The 21324-nt window shown below is 46.0% G+C and overlaps 1 protein-coding gene and 1 pseudogene across 1 annotated transcript; one reads left to right on the top strand and one right to left on the bottom strand.

Moving 5' to 3' along the window:
* Nucleotides 1–13690: 13690 nt before the first annotated feature.
* LOC130834123 (olfactory receptor 9-like) lies at nt 13691–14621 on the top strand (annotated as a pseudogene).
* A 5301-nt stretch (nt 14622–19922) lies between these two features.
* On the bottom strand, nt 19923–20861 carry LOC130834122 (olfactory receptor 10P1). The gene is given in 3 exon segments (XM_057704194.1): nt 19923–19996; nt 19999–20284; nt 20286–20861. Coding segments are annotated over 3 exon segments (936 nt in total).
* Nucleotides 20862–21324: the final 463 nt, after the last annotated feature.

Here is a 21324-nt window from a genome sequence, read left to right as displayed (position 1 = left end):
CTTTTTTAAAATTTTGCAAAACTGCAGTAATTAGTATTCTAGAATCCTGGTCCTCAAAGTGTGTTCCCTGGACCAATGACATTGGCTTTACTGGGGCACTTGATAGACATGCAGAGTCTTGGGTTCCACCCCAGATCTACTGACTCTGAATCTGCATTTTGAACAAGATGCCCAGGTCATTTATACGTGCAACTATGTACATATGTACCTTGAGAAGCTGTCTTAAAAAACCACTTTGTTGGGGAGTCCAACTCGAGGATGGAAGATGCCTTAGCGGACTGGGGCGGGGAGGGTGGGGGGGAGTCGAGGTGGGGGGAGTCAAGGAAGGGAGGGAATACGGGGATATGTGTATAAAAACAGATGATTGAACTTGGTGTACCCCCAAAAAATAATAAATAAATAAATAAATAAAAAAAAAAAAGAAAAGAAAAGAAAAAAAAAAAACCACTTTGTTGGCTGAAAAGGGGGATGGAGCGTGTGAGTTCATGGTCCTTGCTCTCTGTGGTTCCCCCAGGAGGCAGTGCTCTGTGGGGGTGCCTGGACATTTCAGGGCTTGACCTCAGGAAGGGGTGGTGGCAAAGGCCTCAATCCAAGCTGTGCCCAGATGGGCAGATCTACGGACTCAGCACCTCACAGGCAGGGCTGAACCGGAGCTGCCTGGGGCCTGGGACTGGGCTTGGCTAAATAAGCCCACATGGAGTCCAGCCAGGATCAGGCGGGAGTGGCGAGGCAGGAGGTGGACCTGGACGGAACCGGTAGGCGAGCCGGCCAGTGGCCTGGTCAGTGAACATGGGTCAAGGCCGGAAGATCAGATGGGACAATTCCTGGGACTGGGGCAGGGGCTGGGGCTGGGCCTTCAGCTTCAGGAATGAGGCAAGGCTCAGGGTTGGAGCAGGGGTCAGCATGTCTAGTGTAAACATCATTCTTGGCAATCCTAAGCAGTATTTTCACCTTCTGAAGGGGTGGCTGTGCTAGAAGGTCCTGCGTTATAGTGCAGCTGGCAGCCTCTCATCTTATATGTCCTCTAGTCACAAGGACAGCTCGCAAGGAGCGTGGTGGGGGCGGCGGGCGTGGTGGTGGTGGCAAGAAGAGTGCATGCCCTCCAGCAACCCCATGTGCTCTTCTTCTTACACGTATTTGTTGTGTAACTTCCACATGCAGCCGCTTCTGTGCCCATGTGATGCTCTTGTATTTCACAGCCAAAATAATAGAAGCCATCAGATATGAGTTAACCTGCCAGCTATGGTATTTGTTAAGAAGTGCTGAGCTCTCCTTTTCTGTCCTCATCTTGACATATCATTTGGTAGTATTTTTTACCACTTGCATAAGAAGATGAAGTTATATATCTAAAAAAGACATGACAAAAACAGTTGATTGAACCTGGTGTACCCCCCAAAAAAAAATAATAAAAAAAAAAAAAGATGAAAAAAAAAAAAAAAAGACATGACAATATTAAAGAAGTAACACTCTATAGGGACTTTCCTGGTGGTCCTGTGGTTAAGACTTCGCCTTCCAATACAGGGGGTGTGGGTTCGATCCCTGGTTGGGGAGCTGAGATCCCACGTGACTTGGGGCCAAAAAGCCAAAACATAGAATCAATATCCTAACAAATTCAATAAAGACTTTAAAAATGGTCCACTTCAAAAAAATCATAAAAAAAGGAAGTAACACTCTATAAACAATGACATGTTACATATAAAAAGCACTGAACTGTGAGTCAGAAATTCTGCATTTACGAGGGTGAGTCAAAAGTTATCCACACTCTGGCTGTAGAATATATTTTAATTAACTTTTAGAAAAGACAAATACATCATTTTTCAACATAATCTCGTGCTTTTCAATACACTTTGTCCGCCTGTTAACAAGCTTTCGTATTCCCTCATTAAAAAATGTTTTAAGCTGAGCTGTGAGTCACGAATGCACCACTGTCTTCACTTCTTCATCAGAAGTGACTCTTTGTCCTTGTAGGGCTGCTTTCAGGGGACCAAACGGGTGAAAGTCCAATGGAGCAAGATCAGGACTATAGGGAGGATGCTTTAACACCTCCAAACGAAATTTTCGCAGAGTGTCGACAGTGTGGGCAGAAGTGTGCAGACGTGCACACCCTCAGACCACAAAAAAACGAATCACTGCACGCTGCTCTTCTTTTGTGTAAATCACACGTGGGGCATCCATGTTTGCTCACGCCGCAGTTACAAATGAACTGATGTAACACGTTCATACCTGCACAGCAGTGACTGGGGAGACAGTAGCCCTGAACGGAAAGTGCTGATAAGACAGTGAGGCCAACAGAAGTTTTAATAATAACTGGAGTGCGAATAATTTTTGACTCACCCTCGTAGCTCCCCTTCTACCATTTGCAGGCTATGTGACCTGTCGTGTATCTGAGCCTTTGTTTGTTCCATGGGAAAAATATGTCGTGCCTACCTCTCAGATGAGGGGCTCAAATGAAATAATACAAGTGAGAGGGCTTTGTAAACCACTTGCACCATCCAGAGGTAAGATATCACCGTATGGTTGTTACTCTTTTGCCTAATAAACACCAAGATGTGGAGGATCCGAGTAAAGCTTCAATCAAAGCCAGATAGTTGCTTTTACTGAGCTCTCCTTTTTTCTTCTCTCAGGGGAGAGTGTTGTGGATGGGAACTTGACGTTTGCACCTGACCTGGGAGGGGCTGTGTGACCTAGCAGAGCCAATGCAGGCTTGGGAAGAAATCATGTGTTCCCTAGCATAGATTATTATTTTGCAAGGAATAGAGCCCAAATCTTAACATTAGGGGCAAATATGGTTTCTTAATCTGAAACCAGATTTTATTGACTGGAGAAAAGTTAAATCTTGCTATGGTGAGGTGTGCTTGCTTTTTAAATAACTTGTGAGGAAATTGGCTACAGCATGCAAGCCTACCCCATTCATGAAATCATAGAGCTCCTCCCCACTTTGGATCTGGTAAAATCTGGACAGAGAAGAAGTTCTATTAGCATTTAGCTAAAATCTGAAGCTTGAACATGGGTTGAGAAAGGGGAAGGCTCCACAAGAAACCTTTTTCTTCTTACGTCCTGGGTCTTTACGGGCTCCTTTGCTGTGTGATACGGATGAGTTGAATAAAGCAGCACGTCTAGCCCTTTTATTCTGGACTGCTCTGTCCAGAGTGCCCTGGCCAGACAGGAAAGAAATGGTGTAAATCTCCATTATAGCACTGGGATTGATTTTTTTTTTTTTCTCCCGGGGAAGACTGGAGAGGCAGGAGGATGCTCGCAGGGGCTGAGGTGTGGCCGTGGATGAGGGAGGATGAACTTCTCCCCACTTCCTTGGGTTTGCTGGGAGGAGGCACCACTTTGATCTACTGACCTACAGGTGCTCTCCTGGTAAGAGAGAACTTAAGGTTGACTCATCTGAATTCTCACTCCCTTCCTCCCAGGAGGAGCAGAGACATTCCAGTAGGACAGACAAGACGAGCCTTGTTATCACTCAGGGGACCAGGAGAGTCACAGGGCCTGGGCCTTACATTCATGAAGGTTCTCATGTGTAGACTTTGCTATTATTGCCAAGTAAGGTCACATTGTATTTGCATTTGTTGATTGTATTCAAAGTGTCGGTTGGTTAAAAATAAACATAAAGCACGTACCAATATTTTAGTAACTCTGTTCTGGCATTTCTTCATTTTCTAAAATACCCACAGTCTGAAAAATGGAAGAAGACTAGTCTTCTCTCCCCCTCCGGGTGGCCTAGCCTGCCACATGCAGGTTGTAGACAGAATGTGGAATCAGTTACGACACGTGTAGAAAGTTAACTCATGGTTCTGCATGTTCTGAAACAGTCTGAAAACTGCACTTCCCCTTTCAAGAAAGGCACTAAAAACGATGGAAAAAATGTGGGTGCCAGGCTTACGGACCCACTTACTAATATCACAGAAGCTTGTGACCTCGCTCCAAGCAACTCCAGTCCTGCCCAGCTCCTGAAGCGCTCCCCAACGAGCTCATCCCCAGAGAACTGTCACTCTTTGAGTTTTCTGGAAGATCCCTGGAAAAGCCCCACTCACGGGGCCTGTCTTTATTTGGTCGGTGAGGAAAGCCCTATCATCAGGGCACCGGTCAAAGAATCGGTGACAATATTTTAAGATTGCAGCTGCCCAATATGACGGACCTAGAGATGATCACACTGAGTGGAGTACGTCAGACAGAGAAAGGCAAGTATCATAAGACGTCGCTTATATGTGGAATCTAAAAAAATGGCTATAAATAAATGCATCTTCCTCTTAAAACAACAACAACAACAGCAAAACAACACAGGGCTCCACACCAGCAATTCCATTCCTACGTATATACCAAAGAGAACTGAAAACATATATCTCCTCAAAAATTTGGACACGAGGGAACGATACTCAATATTTTATAATAACCTATAAGGGAATAGGATCTGAAAAAAATAGATATATATGTATGTATAACTGAATCACTTTGCTGTACACCTGAAACTAACAATGAAAATCAACGACACTTCAAAAAAACCTTTTTTTTGAATGTGAGAGTTTGTAGCAGAGTTATTGATAGTAGTCCCAAAGGGTAAACGACCCAAGCGCCCTTAAACTGATGCCTGGATAAATAAAATATGATATATCCACGCAATGGAGTATCATTTGGCAATGAAAAGGATATAAATACGGGTACATAATGTGACATGGATGAACCTGGAGAACGTTAGGCTAAGTGAAAGCGGCCAGGCACAAACCCCCACATGTTGCATGATTCTATTTATCTGAAATCCAGAAGAGGCAAATCCATGTGAGAGACATGGAGTGGAAGGAAGAATGGGAAGTGATGGCTAGGGGGTACAGAGTACCTTTTTTTTTTTTGGCTGCTTTTGGGTCTTTGTTGCTCTGTGTGGCGAGTGGGGGCTCAGAGTAACTTTTGGAAGTGATGAAAATGTCCTAAAATTAGATAGTGGTGGAGGTTACACAACCCTGTGAATATACTAAAACCTGCTGAATTATGTACTTTATTTTTTTCTCAACTATATATTTTAAAATTATTTATTTATTTTTTATTTGGCTGTGCCACCCGGCATGCAGATCTTAGTTCCCTGATTAGGGATCAGACTGGGCCCAGCATCGAAAGCTCCCAGTCCTAACTGCTGGACCGCCAGGGAATTCCCAAGAATTGCATTATTTATTTATTTATTAAAAGAACCTGAAACTGTGTGTTTTTTAAAAAAATAATCATATTGTTGAAGGCAGTTTTTATTTTTTATTTATTTTTAAACTGTTTATTTATTATTTTATTTATTTATTTTTGGCTGAGTTGAGTCTTCCTTGCTGTGTGTGGGCTTTCCCTAGTTGTGGCGAGTGGGGGCTACTTTTCATCGCGGTGTTTGGACTTCTCATTGTGGTGGCTTCTCTTGTTGCAGAGCACAGGCTTTAGGCGTGCGGGCTTCAGTAGTTTTGGTGCATGGGCTCAGTAGTTGTGGTGCACAGGTTTAGTTGCTCCGTGGCATGTGGGATTTTCCTGGACCAGGGCTCGAACCTGTGTCCCCTGAATTGGCAGGCGGATTCTTAACCACTGCACCACCAGGGAATTGCATGCTTGCTTGCTGGCTGGCTTTCTTTCTTTCTTTCTTTCTTTCTTTCTTTCTTTCTTTCTTTCTTTCTTTCTTTCCTTCTTTTCTTTTTCTTTAAGAACTTTTATTGAGATACAATTGACATACAATAAACTGCATGTATTTCAAGTGTACAATTTGATATTATTAGTAATGTATATATGGCAATCCCAATCTCCCAATTCATTCCCCACCCCCCCTGCTTTCCCCACTTGGGGTTCATGTGTTTGTTCTCTACATCTGTGTCTCTATTTCTGCCTTGCAGACTGGTTGATTTGTACCATTTTTCTATATTCCGCATATATGTGTTAATATACGATATTTGTTTTTCTCTTTCTGCCTCACTTCACTCTGTAGAATTGCATACTTTAAATGAGTGCATTTTATGGTATGTAAATTAGACCTCAGTAAAGCTGTAAAAAAGTAATAAAAATAAAACCAGGTTCTTTGCCTCTCCACATTAAAAAGAAAATAGAAGCAATGATTTCTACCCTTGAATCAGTGGTTCTCAACTGGGCACAGTCTTGACAGCCAAGGGATATTTGACTATGTCTGGAGATACTTTGTCACAAGTGGGGAGAAGAGTGCTACTGGCATCTAGTGGACAGAGGCCAAGGATACTGCTAGCCATCCTACAAGGCAAGAACAGCCGCGCACAACAGAGAAAGACCTGGCCCCAAATGTCAATCATACCAAGACTGAGGATTCCTGCCCTAGATCAAGCTCCAACAGGACAGAACAGGGTACATGGTGCATCCAGTCCCTCCCACAGCTGCCAAGGTCCTTTGGTGCAATGGCATTCCTTGTGTCGAGGGCAGTTCTTAGAAGCCATCTCAAGGAACTCAATGGTAAGGACGTGAAACACAGTCATCTTTATAGGGGTGTCCTTGGGAGAAACTTCTGTCTGGTCTTAGCTCCAAGAATGGTTGTAGTGTCCTGAGTAGTCTGTCTCTCTTTTATCTCATGGACACTGTGAACTCTGGAACTGACCAGACTTTCCTTTTCGGGGGTTGGCTGCTAAAGAGTCCTGAGCCACAAAAAAAAAAAAAAAAAAAAAAAAAAAAAGAGTCCTGAGCCAAACTTGTGGCTCACGCTTAGGAAGGGCATAGGTCTTATATTTTGCATTTTTTAGTTTCATTCCTGACTCTATTTTATATCCCTACCTTTCTTTTTTAAAAAATTTATTTTCTTTCTCTTTATTTCTTTTGCTCCTACTTGTAATTTTTGTCCCCCCCCCACCTTTTTTGGGGTGTATGATATGTTTTGGTAAGCTATTTACGCTGTGCAACAAGAAACAAAACACTGAATTACCAAATATAAACAGTGAATCTCCCCTTAGTTCTGGGATGGAAATTTATCGAGCAGAATGGTGGGTGGGGTTACAGAAGCAGAGTGAGAACTGTGGCCAGGGACCAATGACTTCCCCAAAAGTGCCCTCTTTCTAGCTCCAGAGGCCTGGTTGAATGGTGAGGGGACAGAATGTGAGAAAGTTGGAGGATTCTTAGAGGAGGTCAGCTATTCCTGGGTTGCTGTGTAGGGCACTGTGGCCTCGATGTTGGAAGGAGCTGGGCTTTCAGAGGACAAGTCACAGATGTGGGGACAGAGCTGGTAGGAGAAGGGTCCCCAAGATAGGTAGGATTTGGTGGTGTATTAGGGTGTCCTGGACCGGGAACCAGGGATTTGGTTTCTAGGTTTCAAGTTCCAGCTCCACCCTCGTTGGCCGAGTGACTTTGCAGTCACACGGCTCCTTAGTTTTCCTGTCACTAATACATGGTAGTAATACCTGGTAGACCTGTCTCTAGGATTGATGTGAGGACCAAATGAGATCATGAAATTGCTGAAGTGCTATGTTCTTTGCTAGGCTGCAAACTTTTTTATTTATTTATTTATTTTTAAAAACTGAAGTATAGTTGATTTACATCACCATGTTAGTTTCAGGTGTATAGCGCAGTGATTCAGTTACACACACACACACACACACGTATATTAACTGAATATATACATATATTCTTTTTTAGATTCTCTTCCCTGTAAGTTATTGCAAAATATTGGGTATAGTTCCCTGTGTTTTTTTTTGTTTTGTTTTTTTTTAGTGTCGAGGGACAAAAATAATTGGGTCGTTATTGTGGCTGTGACTGCCGTTGTACTTGTGGAGATGTTCTCATTTGAGGTCATTACTGTTGCCGAGGCTTTGGGGGCTGTGGGGCTGGGAAGCAGGCCTGAGGGACACTTGGCTGACCCTGGGGAATTTGTTAAAACTTACACAGCAACCCCGGGAAAAAGTATTTGTTAATCACTAAGTTGCATGTGGATGTATGCAAGACACTGCTCAGACTTTCACAGCTAAAAAAGATCTCAGGGGGTTGGAGAGCCAGTCTCCTGCCCCAAGCTCTCTCTCTCAGGAGCTCTTAGCATCTGTGAGATCTTCACTCACCCATTTTCCCCACGAAAAGAACTCTCAGCCCAGGAGAGTCAGGAAGGTCTGGGGTTCAGGATACGTGGATTTCCTAGACTTACGTGTTTTTTCATGATCTCTAGGGTGGAGGCCACTATAGTTCTACTTTCCTGGGTCTAACCTGATGTTTTCAGCGGCAACTTGAGACCAGTTTCATCTTCTAAACTTTTTGGGGTGGCTGACGGCCTCAGATCCCATTTCTCTCATTTTCATACTATTCTTCAGTTCTTTTTCTCTCTCCTTGTCTCCCCTCATGTCCCCCATCAACACACACCCTAGATACTGCAGCCAAGCAATTTCTATTTTCACCTGAATAAAAATGTTGTTCTGAGAAAGGTCACAGGACATGATGAAGAAGCCCGCCCTTTGCCTTCAAGGCTGGGAGCAGAGGCCCTCCTAAATCTTCTCTCCACTCAAAGTAGTAGTGTTCAAAGTACTTTTCCTTCAGTCCCATATTTTCTTCAATCTTGGTATCCTTCAGGTGGCTTTTTTTTTTTTTTTTTGGTTTAAAAATTTTATTGTCTTCCCAGACGAGGGCAGAAATGGACATGGTGAACTCACCATCTCTATCTCCCCTGATTCATGTGACCTAATGCTGATTTTTATTATACACCAGACACTGTGCTAAGGGCTTTTCATACTTTATGTTATTTAATCCCTACAACAACTCTGTGGGGTAGGAATTTTCTGTATTACAGATGAGAAAACCGAGTCTCTGAGAGGTCAGAGTCACACAGCTTGTTGGTGGTGAAACCAGGAGCTTAACCTGGAGAGTGACAGGCGGCTGAGGTAGAGAGGACTTTGGACTTGGGGTCAGAGGCTTGTGTTTGGATCCTGGCTTGATCACTGACTAATGGGACCTTGGCAAATCACACCTGTGTCTGGCCTCACTCAGCCTTCTCATCTGCAAAGAGTTAATAACACCTTGTTCTCTAGGCAGATGATAAAGTGATTACTCAACTAGGTCCAGACTCAGCAGATGCTCGGGCAAGGTCCACCGTAGCAGAGCTGCACACGGGTGGCAGGCAGCCTCACAGCTGGCTCCAGCCACCCCTCCTCCTGGTGCTCAGGCCCTCAGGTGATTCCCTCCTCTTGAGTAAAGGGACACATCAGGTCCTCCCACGTGGGCTCACAGCACAGCAGATGCCTTTCCTCTGAGCCAGTGAGGGTGAGCAAGGTCACAGCCATGGTCTTTTGTGACCTGGACCTTTTGGGGCTAAAATTAGGGACTCACTTCTACCTGATTGTGCACAGCAAAAGTAACGGGCTGTCACGTTCAAGATTAGGTTACAAAAAGCCTCTGACTCCCATCTTGTTCACTCTCTCTCCCTCTCTCCCTCGCTCAGTCCCTCGGAGGAATGTAGCTGCCACGATGTGAGCTGGAACGGATGGGGAGGAGTCGGTGTCCCCAGCCAGTGAGCACCTGAGACCTGCCAACCTCCCAGGACCAAGCTTGGAAGCAGCCGCTCTCCCAGGGGAGCCTGGGGATAAGGGCAGCCTGGCTGCCATCTTGACTGCAGTCTGGTGAGAGCCACGGGCACCCAGCGAAGTCGCATCCGGGTTTCTGACTCAGAAACCATGAGTTAATAGATGCTTGTTGTTTAAGCTACTAACGTTTGAGATGGTACAACATGGAAGGCTGTGGGGGGATGTGGTTTTTCTCGGAGAATAAGGGGAGACTTCCCAGAGGAGGTATGTGTGCTTGGCCTGGAAAGGAGGACAGGGCAGAAAGTTGAGGAGACGTGGAGAAAGTTCTCAGGAAGGGGAGCAGCAAGCAGGTGTATTCCAGGAATGTGAAGTCTGGTTTGGCAGAAATCACCTCCCCTACCTATGGACCTGGATGGAAATGGCCTAGCTGAGGCGAGAGCGGGCTCTTCCCTGTCAGGCGTGCCTAGCTCTGCCCTTAATTCTCTGAGTGACCCTGAATGAACCAAATGAGCTTTTCTAGAACTCAGTTTCCTCCTCTGTAGACTGGTGCTTGGACAAGTAGAAGATCTTCAAGGCCCCTTCCTTTTACCACCTCCTCACCTACAGCTCAGACAGAGAGGGCACCGCATGGAACGTGGCTATTCGGAGATTCACCACACGGGGGCGATGTGACCCCATTTTGAACACCTCCAGATTTAGGCTGCTCTTCAAGGAAAAAGTCTGCCTTTTTTGGGTCCACAGCCCAGACTCTCTACCACTTCCTCCCTGGTTTTCATTTATAACTATTTTTTTTATTTTATTCAAATACTATCATATTTCTCTTAAAAATATTAATGCAGTAGAGCAAAAATACCTAAGGCAGCCAGCACTTTGGTGTTAAATGAGATTTTAAAGAAATTCTTACTTAATCTGTCTAAAACCTAGTTTCTGAGAATGTAGCAATATATTCTGTGGTTGAGATGGATTGCAGAAAGTTTATTTCAATCAAGAGAACTTAAAATTCTACAGAACTTTACAATATTTATAACTATTTTAAATTAGAAACTGCAGAAATGCACAACACCGTATCTGGAAACAACCTAAGTGTTCTACTCACAGCCTTTCTATGACACATAAGTCTGAAAAATGTGCACTGACGACTGGAAACATTCACTATTGACCAAACTGCACAATTCAACTATTGATAAAAACATTTCCAAAGGCATAAGCAGGCATAATTGGTTGAAAGTAAATCAGATGTTTAAAAATACCAAAATATGTTAAGACAAATTCCAGGTTTTTCTTTTAATGTTTCATGTATGATTTTTTCCTCTTGTGTGATCATTGGATCAAAAACACAGTTAAAAAAACCCACAAAGGACTATAGAAAAATGGTGCAAATCAACCGGTTTGCAAGGCAGAAATAGAGACACAGATGTAGAGAACAAACATATGGACACCAAGTGAGGAAAGCAGGGAGGGTTGCAGGAGAATGAACTGGGAGATTGAGATACCAAATTGTACATTCTAAATATATGCTGTTTATTGTCTGTTAACTGTATCTCAATAAAAGTTCTTAAAAAAAAAACCCACAAAGCAAAAATAACAAAATGGACACTCTAAGTGCATTCCATCCAGAGCATAATACTTTGGTGTGTATCTATGTTAACTATCTATCCATCTATTTATTTATTTACCTAAATACATATTTTATATTGAGAATATACTGTTTTTTGCCTTGCTTTCATCACTTAATAATAAAGCATGGGGACTTCCCTGGTGGTCCAGTGGCCAAGCCTCCATGCTCCCAATGCAAGGGTCCCAGGTTTGATCCCTGGTCTGGAAACTGGATCCCACATGCCGCAACTACTAGTTCCCATGACACAACTAAAGATCACATGTGTCACAATGAAGATCGTGCATGTGGCAACTAAGACCCAGCACAGCCAAATAAATAAATAAATATTTTTTTAAAGGTACAGTGTGAGCATCTTTCCATGTTAATAAATTAATTTTTAAAAATAAACATTTTCTTTTAGAATAGTTTTAGACTGACAGAAAAAATGCAAAGATAATACACATGGTTGTCATATGCCCTACCTCCAGTTTCCTTTATTAGTAATATCTTAAATTAGTGTGATATATTGGTCCCAATTAGTGAGCAAATACTGATACATTATTATTACCTAAGATCCACACTTTATTCAATTTCTTTAGTTTTTGCCTAATGTCCTTTTATCTCTTCCAAGATACCACAGTGCATTTAGTTGTTATATCTCCTTAGTTTCTCAGACGTTCCTTGTTTTGGATGACCTTGACAGTTTTGAAGAGTACTGGTCAGATACTTTGTAGCCTGTTCCTGTATTGGAATTTTCCGATGTTTATCTCATGATGAGACTGGAATTAGGAGTTTTAGGAGGAAAGTCACAGAGGTGACGTGCTGTTCTCATCACATCAGATCAAAGGTACATCTATCACCTGATTTGACACTGCTGATATTGACCTTGATCACCTGGTTGAGGTGGTGTCTTTCAGGCTGCACCTCTGTAAAGTTACTCTTTTTTCCCCCTTCTTTTCAGAAGGACTTAAGGAGTGTGGACTATACACACTTAAGGAGTGGGGAGTGATGCCTTGGGGGTGGACTATCTACACAAGTTGTTTGAATTTTTAATAAATAAACTTATTGCAACGTAAAATAGAAAATGACCCAAATAAACAAGAGACTGCCTTGAATGAGGAGGAGCTCATAGAACTTCAAACAGGAGGTCAACCTGTGACAAAGAGGCTTCTTTCTTGGCTAAGTGATGCCCATCTTGCTAAGGACTGGAATTTCTCTCTGGTCCTTAATTCTTTGAGCCATTAGGGCTTGAGGTATCCTCTCTGGTCACCTATGTTACCCTCTGCTGTCAGTGACATCATTTACCCCAGCTGAAATCTGTTTCCTCTTTTTTCTTTTTTCTTTTTTTAAAAACAAAGTTGTCATTGAGACCATTTTATTTATTTTTCATTTTATTTTATTTTTTAATTTATTTGGTTGTACTGGGTATTAGCTGCAGCAGGCAGGGTCCTAGGTTGTGGCTTGAGGGCTCCTTAGTTGCAGCTTGCCAGCTCCATAGTTGTGGCATGAGAACTCTTAGTTGTGGCATGCATGTGGGATCTAGTTCCCTGAACAGGGATTGAACCCAGGCCCCCTACATTGGGTGCATGGAGTCTTAACCACTGTGCCACCAGGGAAGTCCCCTGCCTCCTATTTCTAGCATCTTCCTTGGGAGCTGGGGAGCACCCCCGGGGCTGGGTTGGGAAGTTCTACCAGAAGTCAGACTTGTTGCTGTCTCAGTGCTTTCTTTTCTCTGAGTAGTAGCACTGTTTTACAAAAGGATTTTGAAGAAGTGCTTCCCTTGCTTTCCAGGCACTGAAAGAAGCAGCCCAGGGACTAATTCTGGGAGTGGGCCGCAGGCAGACGGCAGCCCCTAGGGCAGTGGGCTGGGCAGTGCAGCAGGTAGACACTGGCTGGGGAGCTGGAACGCTTGGCTTCTGAGCTCAGCATCACTCAGGCCTTGCTGAGGGACCCTGGATACACGCCAGACCCTTCTGCACTGTGGTCTCCCCGTTGTCCTTGGGGCGAGGATCCCAGACCCCAGACCCGACAGCAGGGAATTAGAGAGGCTCAGATGCTGCTTCCTTCTCCCATCCGTGGCCAGGCAGAAGTCCCTTCCCCGCTCTTCAGCTTCCCCTGCCTGCCTTCCTTCCCCGGCTCCTGCTCCGGGAATCAGGCTCTGGGGGGAGTGAGCGTCCCTCAAGCGCTGCCAGGAGGGCCATCCTGGGGGCCGTGGGGACCCAAGTGCAGGTAAAAGCCCCACCTGCCTTCCTCTCCCGCTCCTGCTCTCACTCCAGCTCTGCCCCTGCCTGGTGCGGGATCCGTTTTTCTTCCAGGCTCCTGGGCCAGCTTTATTTATTCTGTCCCTGCACCCACCTTTCCGCCCATAGCCTCCCACTGTCTCAAAGGGGAGCTGCTCTATCTGTCCCAGCTCTTTGCTCCCAGAACCCAGCACCCGGGTGAGTGGAGCCAGGCACCCCCGTGTCTTTCAAGTTCCAGCCTCAAGGAGGGCCTGCCATCTCCCTCAGCTCCCCGGGTTTCCCTTCTTTCTGTCTTGAGGGGTTGTCTGGGGAAACGGCCAGCCGCCCAGGGGCGGACCATCCACTCCTGACCCCGGAATGTTCCTGTGGACGGTTTCATGCCCCTCCTGCTGCCACCAGAGCCCCTGTCTTTGCCGAGCTGCCTCCGGTGCTGCCTGAGTCCCCTCCCGGCTCCTTCTCCCAGCCCGGCCTTGGGGACACGGGGGGTGGCAATGGCACAACAGTCCCCGCGTCTGTCCTGCTGGGGTTCTCCGGGTGCGGTTCCCTCGGGGCCCCCTGTTCTGGGGGTGCTTCTGGTCTACCTGGTCACCTCGCTGGACCACTTCCTGATCACCGTCCTCCCGCCGGCAGCCGCCGCCCTGCACGCGCCCACGCGCTTCCTCGGGCGCCGCTGCTCCGGGCTGGAGCTGCCCTGCACCGCGACCCTCGTGCCCGGGATGCGGGCCCACCGCTGTGCTGCCCTCTGCCGGCCGCTGCCCGACGCCTCCCTGATGACCCAGGGGCCGTGTGCGCTCACGGTGGGCGCCTCCTACCTCCTGGGCATCGTCACGGGCACCACGCACTCCGTCTTCATCTTCACGTTGCCCTTCCACGGGGCCAACCGACACCATCCATCACTTCCTGTGCGGCAACCCTGCCTGTGCTGAGCCTGGCCAGCGCCGGCACCTGCTGGGGTGAAACGGGCCATCCTACCCACGCCACAGCCTTTATCCTGACCCCCTTCTCACCGATCGTGGCCTCCTAGGCCCGTATCCTTGCCACCATCCTTGGGGCGGCGACCTCCCAGGGACGTCGAGAAGTCTTCTCTACCTGTTCCTCCCACCTGCTTGCGGGCACGCTCTTTTTTGGGCCGGGCACTGTTGCCTACACGAGGCCGTGGCCAGGCTCCTCCCAGGACGGGGACCAGATCCTTGCCCTCTTCTACATGGTTGTCACTCTCATGTTCAACCCTTTTGTCTACACTCTGAGGAACAGGGAGGTCCCGGGGCCATGAGGCGGCTGGTGAAGAGATACCTCTGGAGCCCTTGACCCTCTCAGGTTCTTGGAGACAAGGTCCTGATCCGTGGAGATTTTCAAGGAGGAGGGAGCCCTGGAGCCCCTGCTCTCTGTGGAGTGTGTGGGGGTCGCTGGCCTGCCCAGCTGGAGGGCCCAGGGCTCTGACCTGCTGCTCAGAGGTCAGCTTCTGGGGCCTGTCCTTATGGCTTGGACCTGACTTGTTTGTAGGTACGAAGCTGGAGAGACACCCGCTTGGGGGGATGTCAAGGACGGAGGGCAGCTGTGCCCGTCTTGTGTGAGGATTGAGCAATTCTGGTCTTTCCTTTTTGTCTGTTTTATTTACTTATTTTTTAAAGTTTATTATTTTTTAATTTTTAATTTTACTTTGTTATTATTTCATTTTATTTTTTTGGCTACGTTTGGTCTTTGTTGCTGGATGCCAGCTTTCGCTAGTTGTGGCGAGCAGGGGGCTACTCTTCATTGCGGTGTGCAGGCTTCTCAGTGTGGTGGCTTCTCTTGTTGTAGAGCACGGGCTCTAGGCTCGGGCTTCCATAGTTGTGGCACGTGGACTTAGTAGTTGTGGCTCGAGGGCTCTAGAGCACAGGCTCAGTAGTTGTGGCTCACGGGCTTAGTTGCTCTGTGGCATGTGGGATCTTCCCCGACCAGGGCTCAGACCCATGTCGCCTGCATTGGCAGGTGGATTCTTAACCACTGTGCCACCAGGGAAGTCTGAATCTGGTCTTTCCTGAGGCTCAGGGCACGTCCCTGGGACAATTCCTAGAGACAGTGCTCTTCCTCCTTCTCCCAGACTCCTCATTGAGAGCCTTTCTGCCTTCTCTCTGAAGCCTTTCATCCTTCTCCCAGACTCCCATCAGTTGCCTCTGCTCCCACCTGAGCTCTTTTGCTCCAGGTGTGAGGTCTGACCTGGGTAGGAACAGGGCAGGGAATGGTTGATCTGGCTTTGGTGGTTCAGGTGCAGAGTCTTTCTTGGTGCTGCTTTAGGTCGGAGCACAAAGTCACTGTGCTGTGACTTACAGGTTCTGTCCGGGGATCCCTGAGATGTTGATATTCTCTGCTTAGCTTCTTTCTCACCCATGGACCTACCTGCTCTTCGTCGCCTCTGATCCTAGGGTAGAAACACAGATACATCTCTCGACTCTGACTCTGATCAGAAGGTCTTACCTGGCCCCTGGACTCCCACGATGAAGTTTTTGCTTCTTGTACCCTGTCCACTATTTCTGCTTGAAGCCATCTTACTTTGCCTGCCAGGAGAATCTAACACCATTTCACTTTTCTTGGGAAGCCCATTTGTGCTTGTTCATAAACTCTCTTTTAGCAATAAGCTGCTAGAGGGACAGGGTAATATAAGCAGGAAGATCACTCGCAGGGAACGATAACCAAGGCCCTTTAAAATAGCACTGATTTTTGTTTCCAATTTACAAAAGTAACACTGTTAATTGCAGAGAATTTTGCATCCAGAAGAAAACACAGTAACTCTTAATATTTTGGTGTTAATAATGCCCTTGGGAAATTATTGTGGTCTGGTTTCCCTGTGTATATGTATAGATACATATTTTTAAAAATTTTAAAATGAGATTATATTGTATGAATTCCTCATGACTTTTGTCTTTCACTTTATCAAACTATATTGTAATGTTTTACCAGATAAGTAGGGCTACTAAAGCATTATTTTAATATCTATATAGTAGGATACTAAAATTTAAAGTAATCTATAATTGAAATTAAATATTTTTGTTATTAATTTTGCTGATATATATCATTGCAGTTATATCTTTGTGTATGTATGCTTTTTGGAGCACAAACTTCTAGAAATGGAATTGATGAATGAAAACATATGTGCAGTTTCACAGCTTGTGAAACATATTGCCAAAATGCCCCCCAAAATAATGTTTGTTGTTTTACAATCTAATTGAGATCAGTCCAATTTCAAGGGCAAGGAAATGGACTAAGAGTGAGGAAGGGTTAGATAGCCTGGGGAAGAGCATGGTGGGGAGGTATGGATGTCTAGTACTCTTACAATGCAGAAAAGACCTGATGAGAAGGAGAGGAACTAACTTTCCCTCAGTCTACCAAGGACTGGCTGAGACGAACTTGGACTGAGAGTGTAACATGAGGCATCAAAGTTTGACTCAAGGAATGACTTCCTGATAAAGTTGGTATCTGAACAAGAAAAGGGGAGAGACTTCTTCCTCATGTTTTGAGCTGAGGGTGGAGGCAAGAGGAGGATGTGATGAAATTGGACAGACTCAGCCCTAAGGGCTTCGTGCTTCTCTCACCTGAGGTGGTGGCCATCAGCTCTAGAGGCTGTGGTCCCCTATTTTCAGGGACCCCAGACAGAGTTGCCAAACAAATACTGGATGTTCAGTTAAATCGGAATTTTGGATGAACAGCAAGTAATTTTTTAGTGTGTGTTCCGTGAAATATTTGGCCAGAGGGATTTTTTTTAAGATTCACTTATTATTTTATTTATTTATTTATTTATTTATTTATTTTTGGCTACGTTGGGTCTTCGTTGCTGCATGTGGGCTTTCTCTTTGTTGTGGTGTTTGGGCTTCTCAGTGCGGTGGCTTCTCTTGTTGTGGACGCAGGCTCTAGGCATGCAGGCTTCAGCAGTTGTGCCTCGTGGGCTCTAGAGTGCAGGCTCAGTAGTTGTGGCACATGGGCCTTGCTGCTCCGTGGCATGTGGGATCTTCCCAGACCAGGGATCGAAGCTGTGTCCCCTGCACTGGCCGCCAGGGAAGTCCTGGCCAGAAGGATTTAGCACCATTTTTTTTATTTCTTAGGAAAGCAATATATGGGACATGCTACATTAAAAAATTATTCATTGTTCATCAGAAAATCAAATTTGATTAGATGTCTTGTATTGTTATTTGCTACATCTGGCAACTCTATCCTCAGGTACTGCTCAAGCATGGTGGGAACTGCAGTTGGAGGTGAGGATCTAAGAAGAAAGCTCTAATCATCTCCATTTAGCCACTTGGGAAATAAAGTAATTTCTCTGATATGAGTCCTTTGTTGGACCAGAGACTCACTTTTAGTACTTGTGTGAATGTTGGCCTTCCTATAAGTGCAAAAAAGGATATGGAAGGTTGGGGATGGAGGAGTCCATGTCTGTCCTTGGGAACAAGGAACATTAAAGGGTGGAATAGGGTCCCTTATTATATTAGAAAGTCTAGCAGTGGAGAATATGGAGCTGGCTAAGAAAGGTTGACCAGAAGGCTGGTTATCAATAGCAACATGGCACAGTGGTTCAGAGCTTGGCTTTGATGCTAGAAAGCTCCAAGATCCAATCCTGACTGCCACTTACTGTCTGTGAGATCTTAGGAGGTTCTCAACATTTTTATGCCTTACTTTCCTGATCTGTAAAGCAATGATTTCCATAGTTTCTATGCTTCACAGGATAGTTTTGAAGATAAAATGTAGCCTTCCCCAGTCATTCTTTTTTTTTTTTTAAAGAACTTGTGAGATATAATTGATATATAATAAACTGCATGTATTTAAAGTGTACAATTTGATATTTTTTACTTACTAACAATGTATATATGGCAATCTCAATCTCCCAATTCATCCCCGCCTCTTTCCCCCCTTGGGGTCCATATGTTTGTTCTCTACATCTGTGTCTCCATTTCTGCCTTCTTTTTCTTTATCAACAAGAGTTTTCAACATGACCCTTGTCAATGAAAAAAAAGGAAGAGCTAGTAAATATAAATATATTATTTACATATAATTTCAATTATTGCAAAATTTGGAATGACTGAAAAAATTTTACCTTTAGCATCCATTTTTGTGAGTAGTTTTCTTTCATGATGACTATAGCTACTTTAAGAAGTTAACACTTAAAAATCTTGATCAGGAAATCAGCTATCGCTCAATTAAAAAATTAAAAAAAAAATAAATAAAAAATTTTGCTCAGGAGGTGTTTAGTCATTTTTCAAGCGCAAAACCTAGTATAAAAATTATGTTCATGGAAGCAAGCTCAAGTTTCTTACAAAAATTTAAATCTTTTATTTGGAAGTTTTATGTAAAACCAGTATTCAAAAACTTCCGTATTATCGTAGATCTTATTTTCCTTTTAATTACATAGTAAAAAGAGTGTTTGAATTTTTTGCCACCAAGTCCTATCTAGATGCCTCCAAACCCCCTTCAGTTTACCCTGGTGTGCCACTCAAATATTAGCACCATCTATGCGTGCCATGATGTGAGGAAGATTGGAAACACTGCATCAAATCACTTCTTCCAGGAAGCCTTCCAGAAACACCTCCAGACTATAATCAGTCATTAACCAGGAGTAACTCCCAAACATGAGCTGGTCAGTTGAGGAAACCACTGGTGCTGCCGCGGGGACCAGATGCCACTTCTACATCAGAAACGTGCCACTGCAGCCCTCTTGGCTGTTGTCAGCTGGTGCGAGCTGCTCTCTGCCACTTGTGGGCACTTGCTACTCAAAGTCAGGCATGGGTACATCCGACTGGTGGAACCGGGTCACACGCCTGGGGGCCTAGGAAATGTCCTCAGCTCACAGAGGGAGGTGGTTTTTCTGTCAGACTTCTAAAGTGGAGAATTCTCCAAACATTGAAGGAGGGTGAAGTGCTGGGTGGCCACAGTGACTCTTAAGTGTCCACTCTCTAGTTCCCACCCAGGATGGCCTCAGGGCTTCATCCAGTCTGAGGTGCCAGAGAAGGAGGTACGGGATCAAGCTGATGGCACATGTTGGGATAAGAATAAGGAATCCAGGGAGATACTCTTGTCCAGTTGGAGGCGTTATCACCAGTTCAGGATGATGTCAGACATCAAGGATGTAGAAAGGCAGGGAGGAATATCCACGTGGAATATTTCAAGGGGGTAACAATTCCCCCTCTTCTAAAAGGCATCCAAGGCACAAGACTGCAGTGTGTTTCTGGGAGAAAACTAGATCAAAGGGCCAGGTAAACCCCTCCATGGCCTCTGAGTGGGTCACTTAGTTGGAGGTCAAGTTCATAGACATCTGCCTTCATGACTGACATGGACCTCTGACTACTGTTAAAGGTCAGAGGGATGCAGAACAACCTAGAAGATGTTACATGTTCTTCCCCACAGGCAGCATTCCCTTCCATTCTCCCTTATGCTAATAACTCATGCTCTGGTAGTGAGTCTGGGGTGTGGGAGAGGAGGTAAGGTATAGATTTATCTCTGTTTTAATACCAACACTTTCTGCCAGGAGCCCTGATCTCTTTGAGGCGCTGCATGTTTTCTGGTTAGGCTGGGTTTTAAACCAGCACCCGAGGGTTAGGAGGAGCAGCAGTCAGTGAGTGAGCAGACAACCCCTGCGTCCCTTCAGAGCGAGGGGACCTGCCTCTTCACCATGTGCCGCAGAGCCCTTGTCACCTCCATGTTCCGAAGGGTGTAATGATGGGGTTGAGCATGGGCGTGATGACGGTTTAGAAGAGACTGAGGACGCGGTCTGTGGTGACAGAGGAGCTTGCCTGGGGCCGGATGTAGGTGATGCTGGCCGTTCCAAAGAAGAGGAAGACCATGAGCAGGTGGGAGGAACAGGTGGAAAAGACCTTGTGGCGGTTCTGGGTGGAGGCCATTGCCAGGATGGCACCCAGGATGCGGGCGTAAGAGATGACGATCAGAGAGAAGGGGGCCGTGATGAAGACCACAGTGGCTGTCATCACAGAGATCTCGCTCCTGTTGATTCCCAGCACTTGCCAACCTCAGCACCGGCAGGATGTCACAGAAGACGTGTGGGATGATTGGGCGGCTGAGGAAAGGCAGGGTGAAGATGAGGGAGGAATGGGTGGTGGCTGTGATGATGCCCATGAGCCAGGAGACGCCCACCATGGCCATGCAGGCCCGCCAGCTCATGAGGGTGGGGTAGTGCAGGGGCCGGCAGATGGCGACGTAGCGGTCATAGGCCATGGCTGTGAGCAGGCAGCACTCTGAGATGCCCAGGACAATGAAGACATACATCTGGGCTGCACAGCCCTGGAAGGAGATGGCCTGGGGATGCAGGGAGGTCAGGTCAGCTAGGGTCCTGGGCACGATGTCAGTGGTGTAGAGGAGCTCCACCACGGAGAGGTGGCGTAGGAAGAAGTACACGGGGGAGTGCAGGGTGGGGTCGGCCTGTGTGAGAAGGATGATTAGAGAGTTTCCCAGCATGGTGGCCAGGTAGACCAGAAGGACCCCGCAGAAGAGGGGGCCCTGCAGGGCCCTGAGGTCGGAGAATCCCAGAAGGAGGAGTTCAGGCAGAGTCTGATTTTCTTTGGTCATCACTGCAGACTAGAACCTATGGTATAGCCAAGAAAGAGACGTTCACATAGAAATAATCAGAATTTCTGTAATTTGGGGAAGTACTTTTCATACAGTCCCTCTTGCATCAACTGAGAGAGTTGGGGTCTGCATTTTATGGATGAGGCCATGGGTCTTAGATGGGTTAAATAGTTTGCTGAAGGTAATACAGAGGGAGTGGCAGGTATAGATCTGAATCTTGGTCTCCTGACTCTAGAATCCATGTATTTCCCACTGCTCCCTGTGCTCTGGGTCCTGTGTGCAGGGCCTGATGCCCAGGTGTCCTTTGGGTCGTTCTCCAGAGTAGGGATGGAGCAGCTGCTATGTTCTAGGCCTCTTTGTATGTGCTGGACCAAAACCCCAGCCTGAAAGAAACTACGCAGCTCCCCACAGTGGACTCAGTCAGGGATGGTCCCAAGCCTGTGTCTACTGATCCCCCCGGTGG

Source organism: Hippopotamus amphibius, chromosome 12 (genome assembly GCF_030028045.1).
Source record: "Hippopotamus amphibius kiboko isolate mHipAmp2 chromosome 12, mHipAmp2.hap2, whole genome shotgun sequence".
In the NCBI taxonomy this organism is placed as follows: domain Eukaryota; kingdom Metazoa; phylum Chordata; class Mammalia; order Artiodactyla; family Hippopotamidae; genus Hippopotamus; species Hippopotamus amphibius.
Note: the sequence above shows the minus strand (reverse complement) of the source record. Positions and strands in the feature narration are given on the sequence as shown.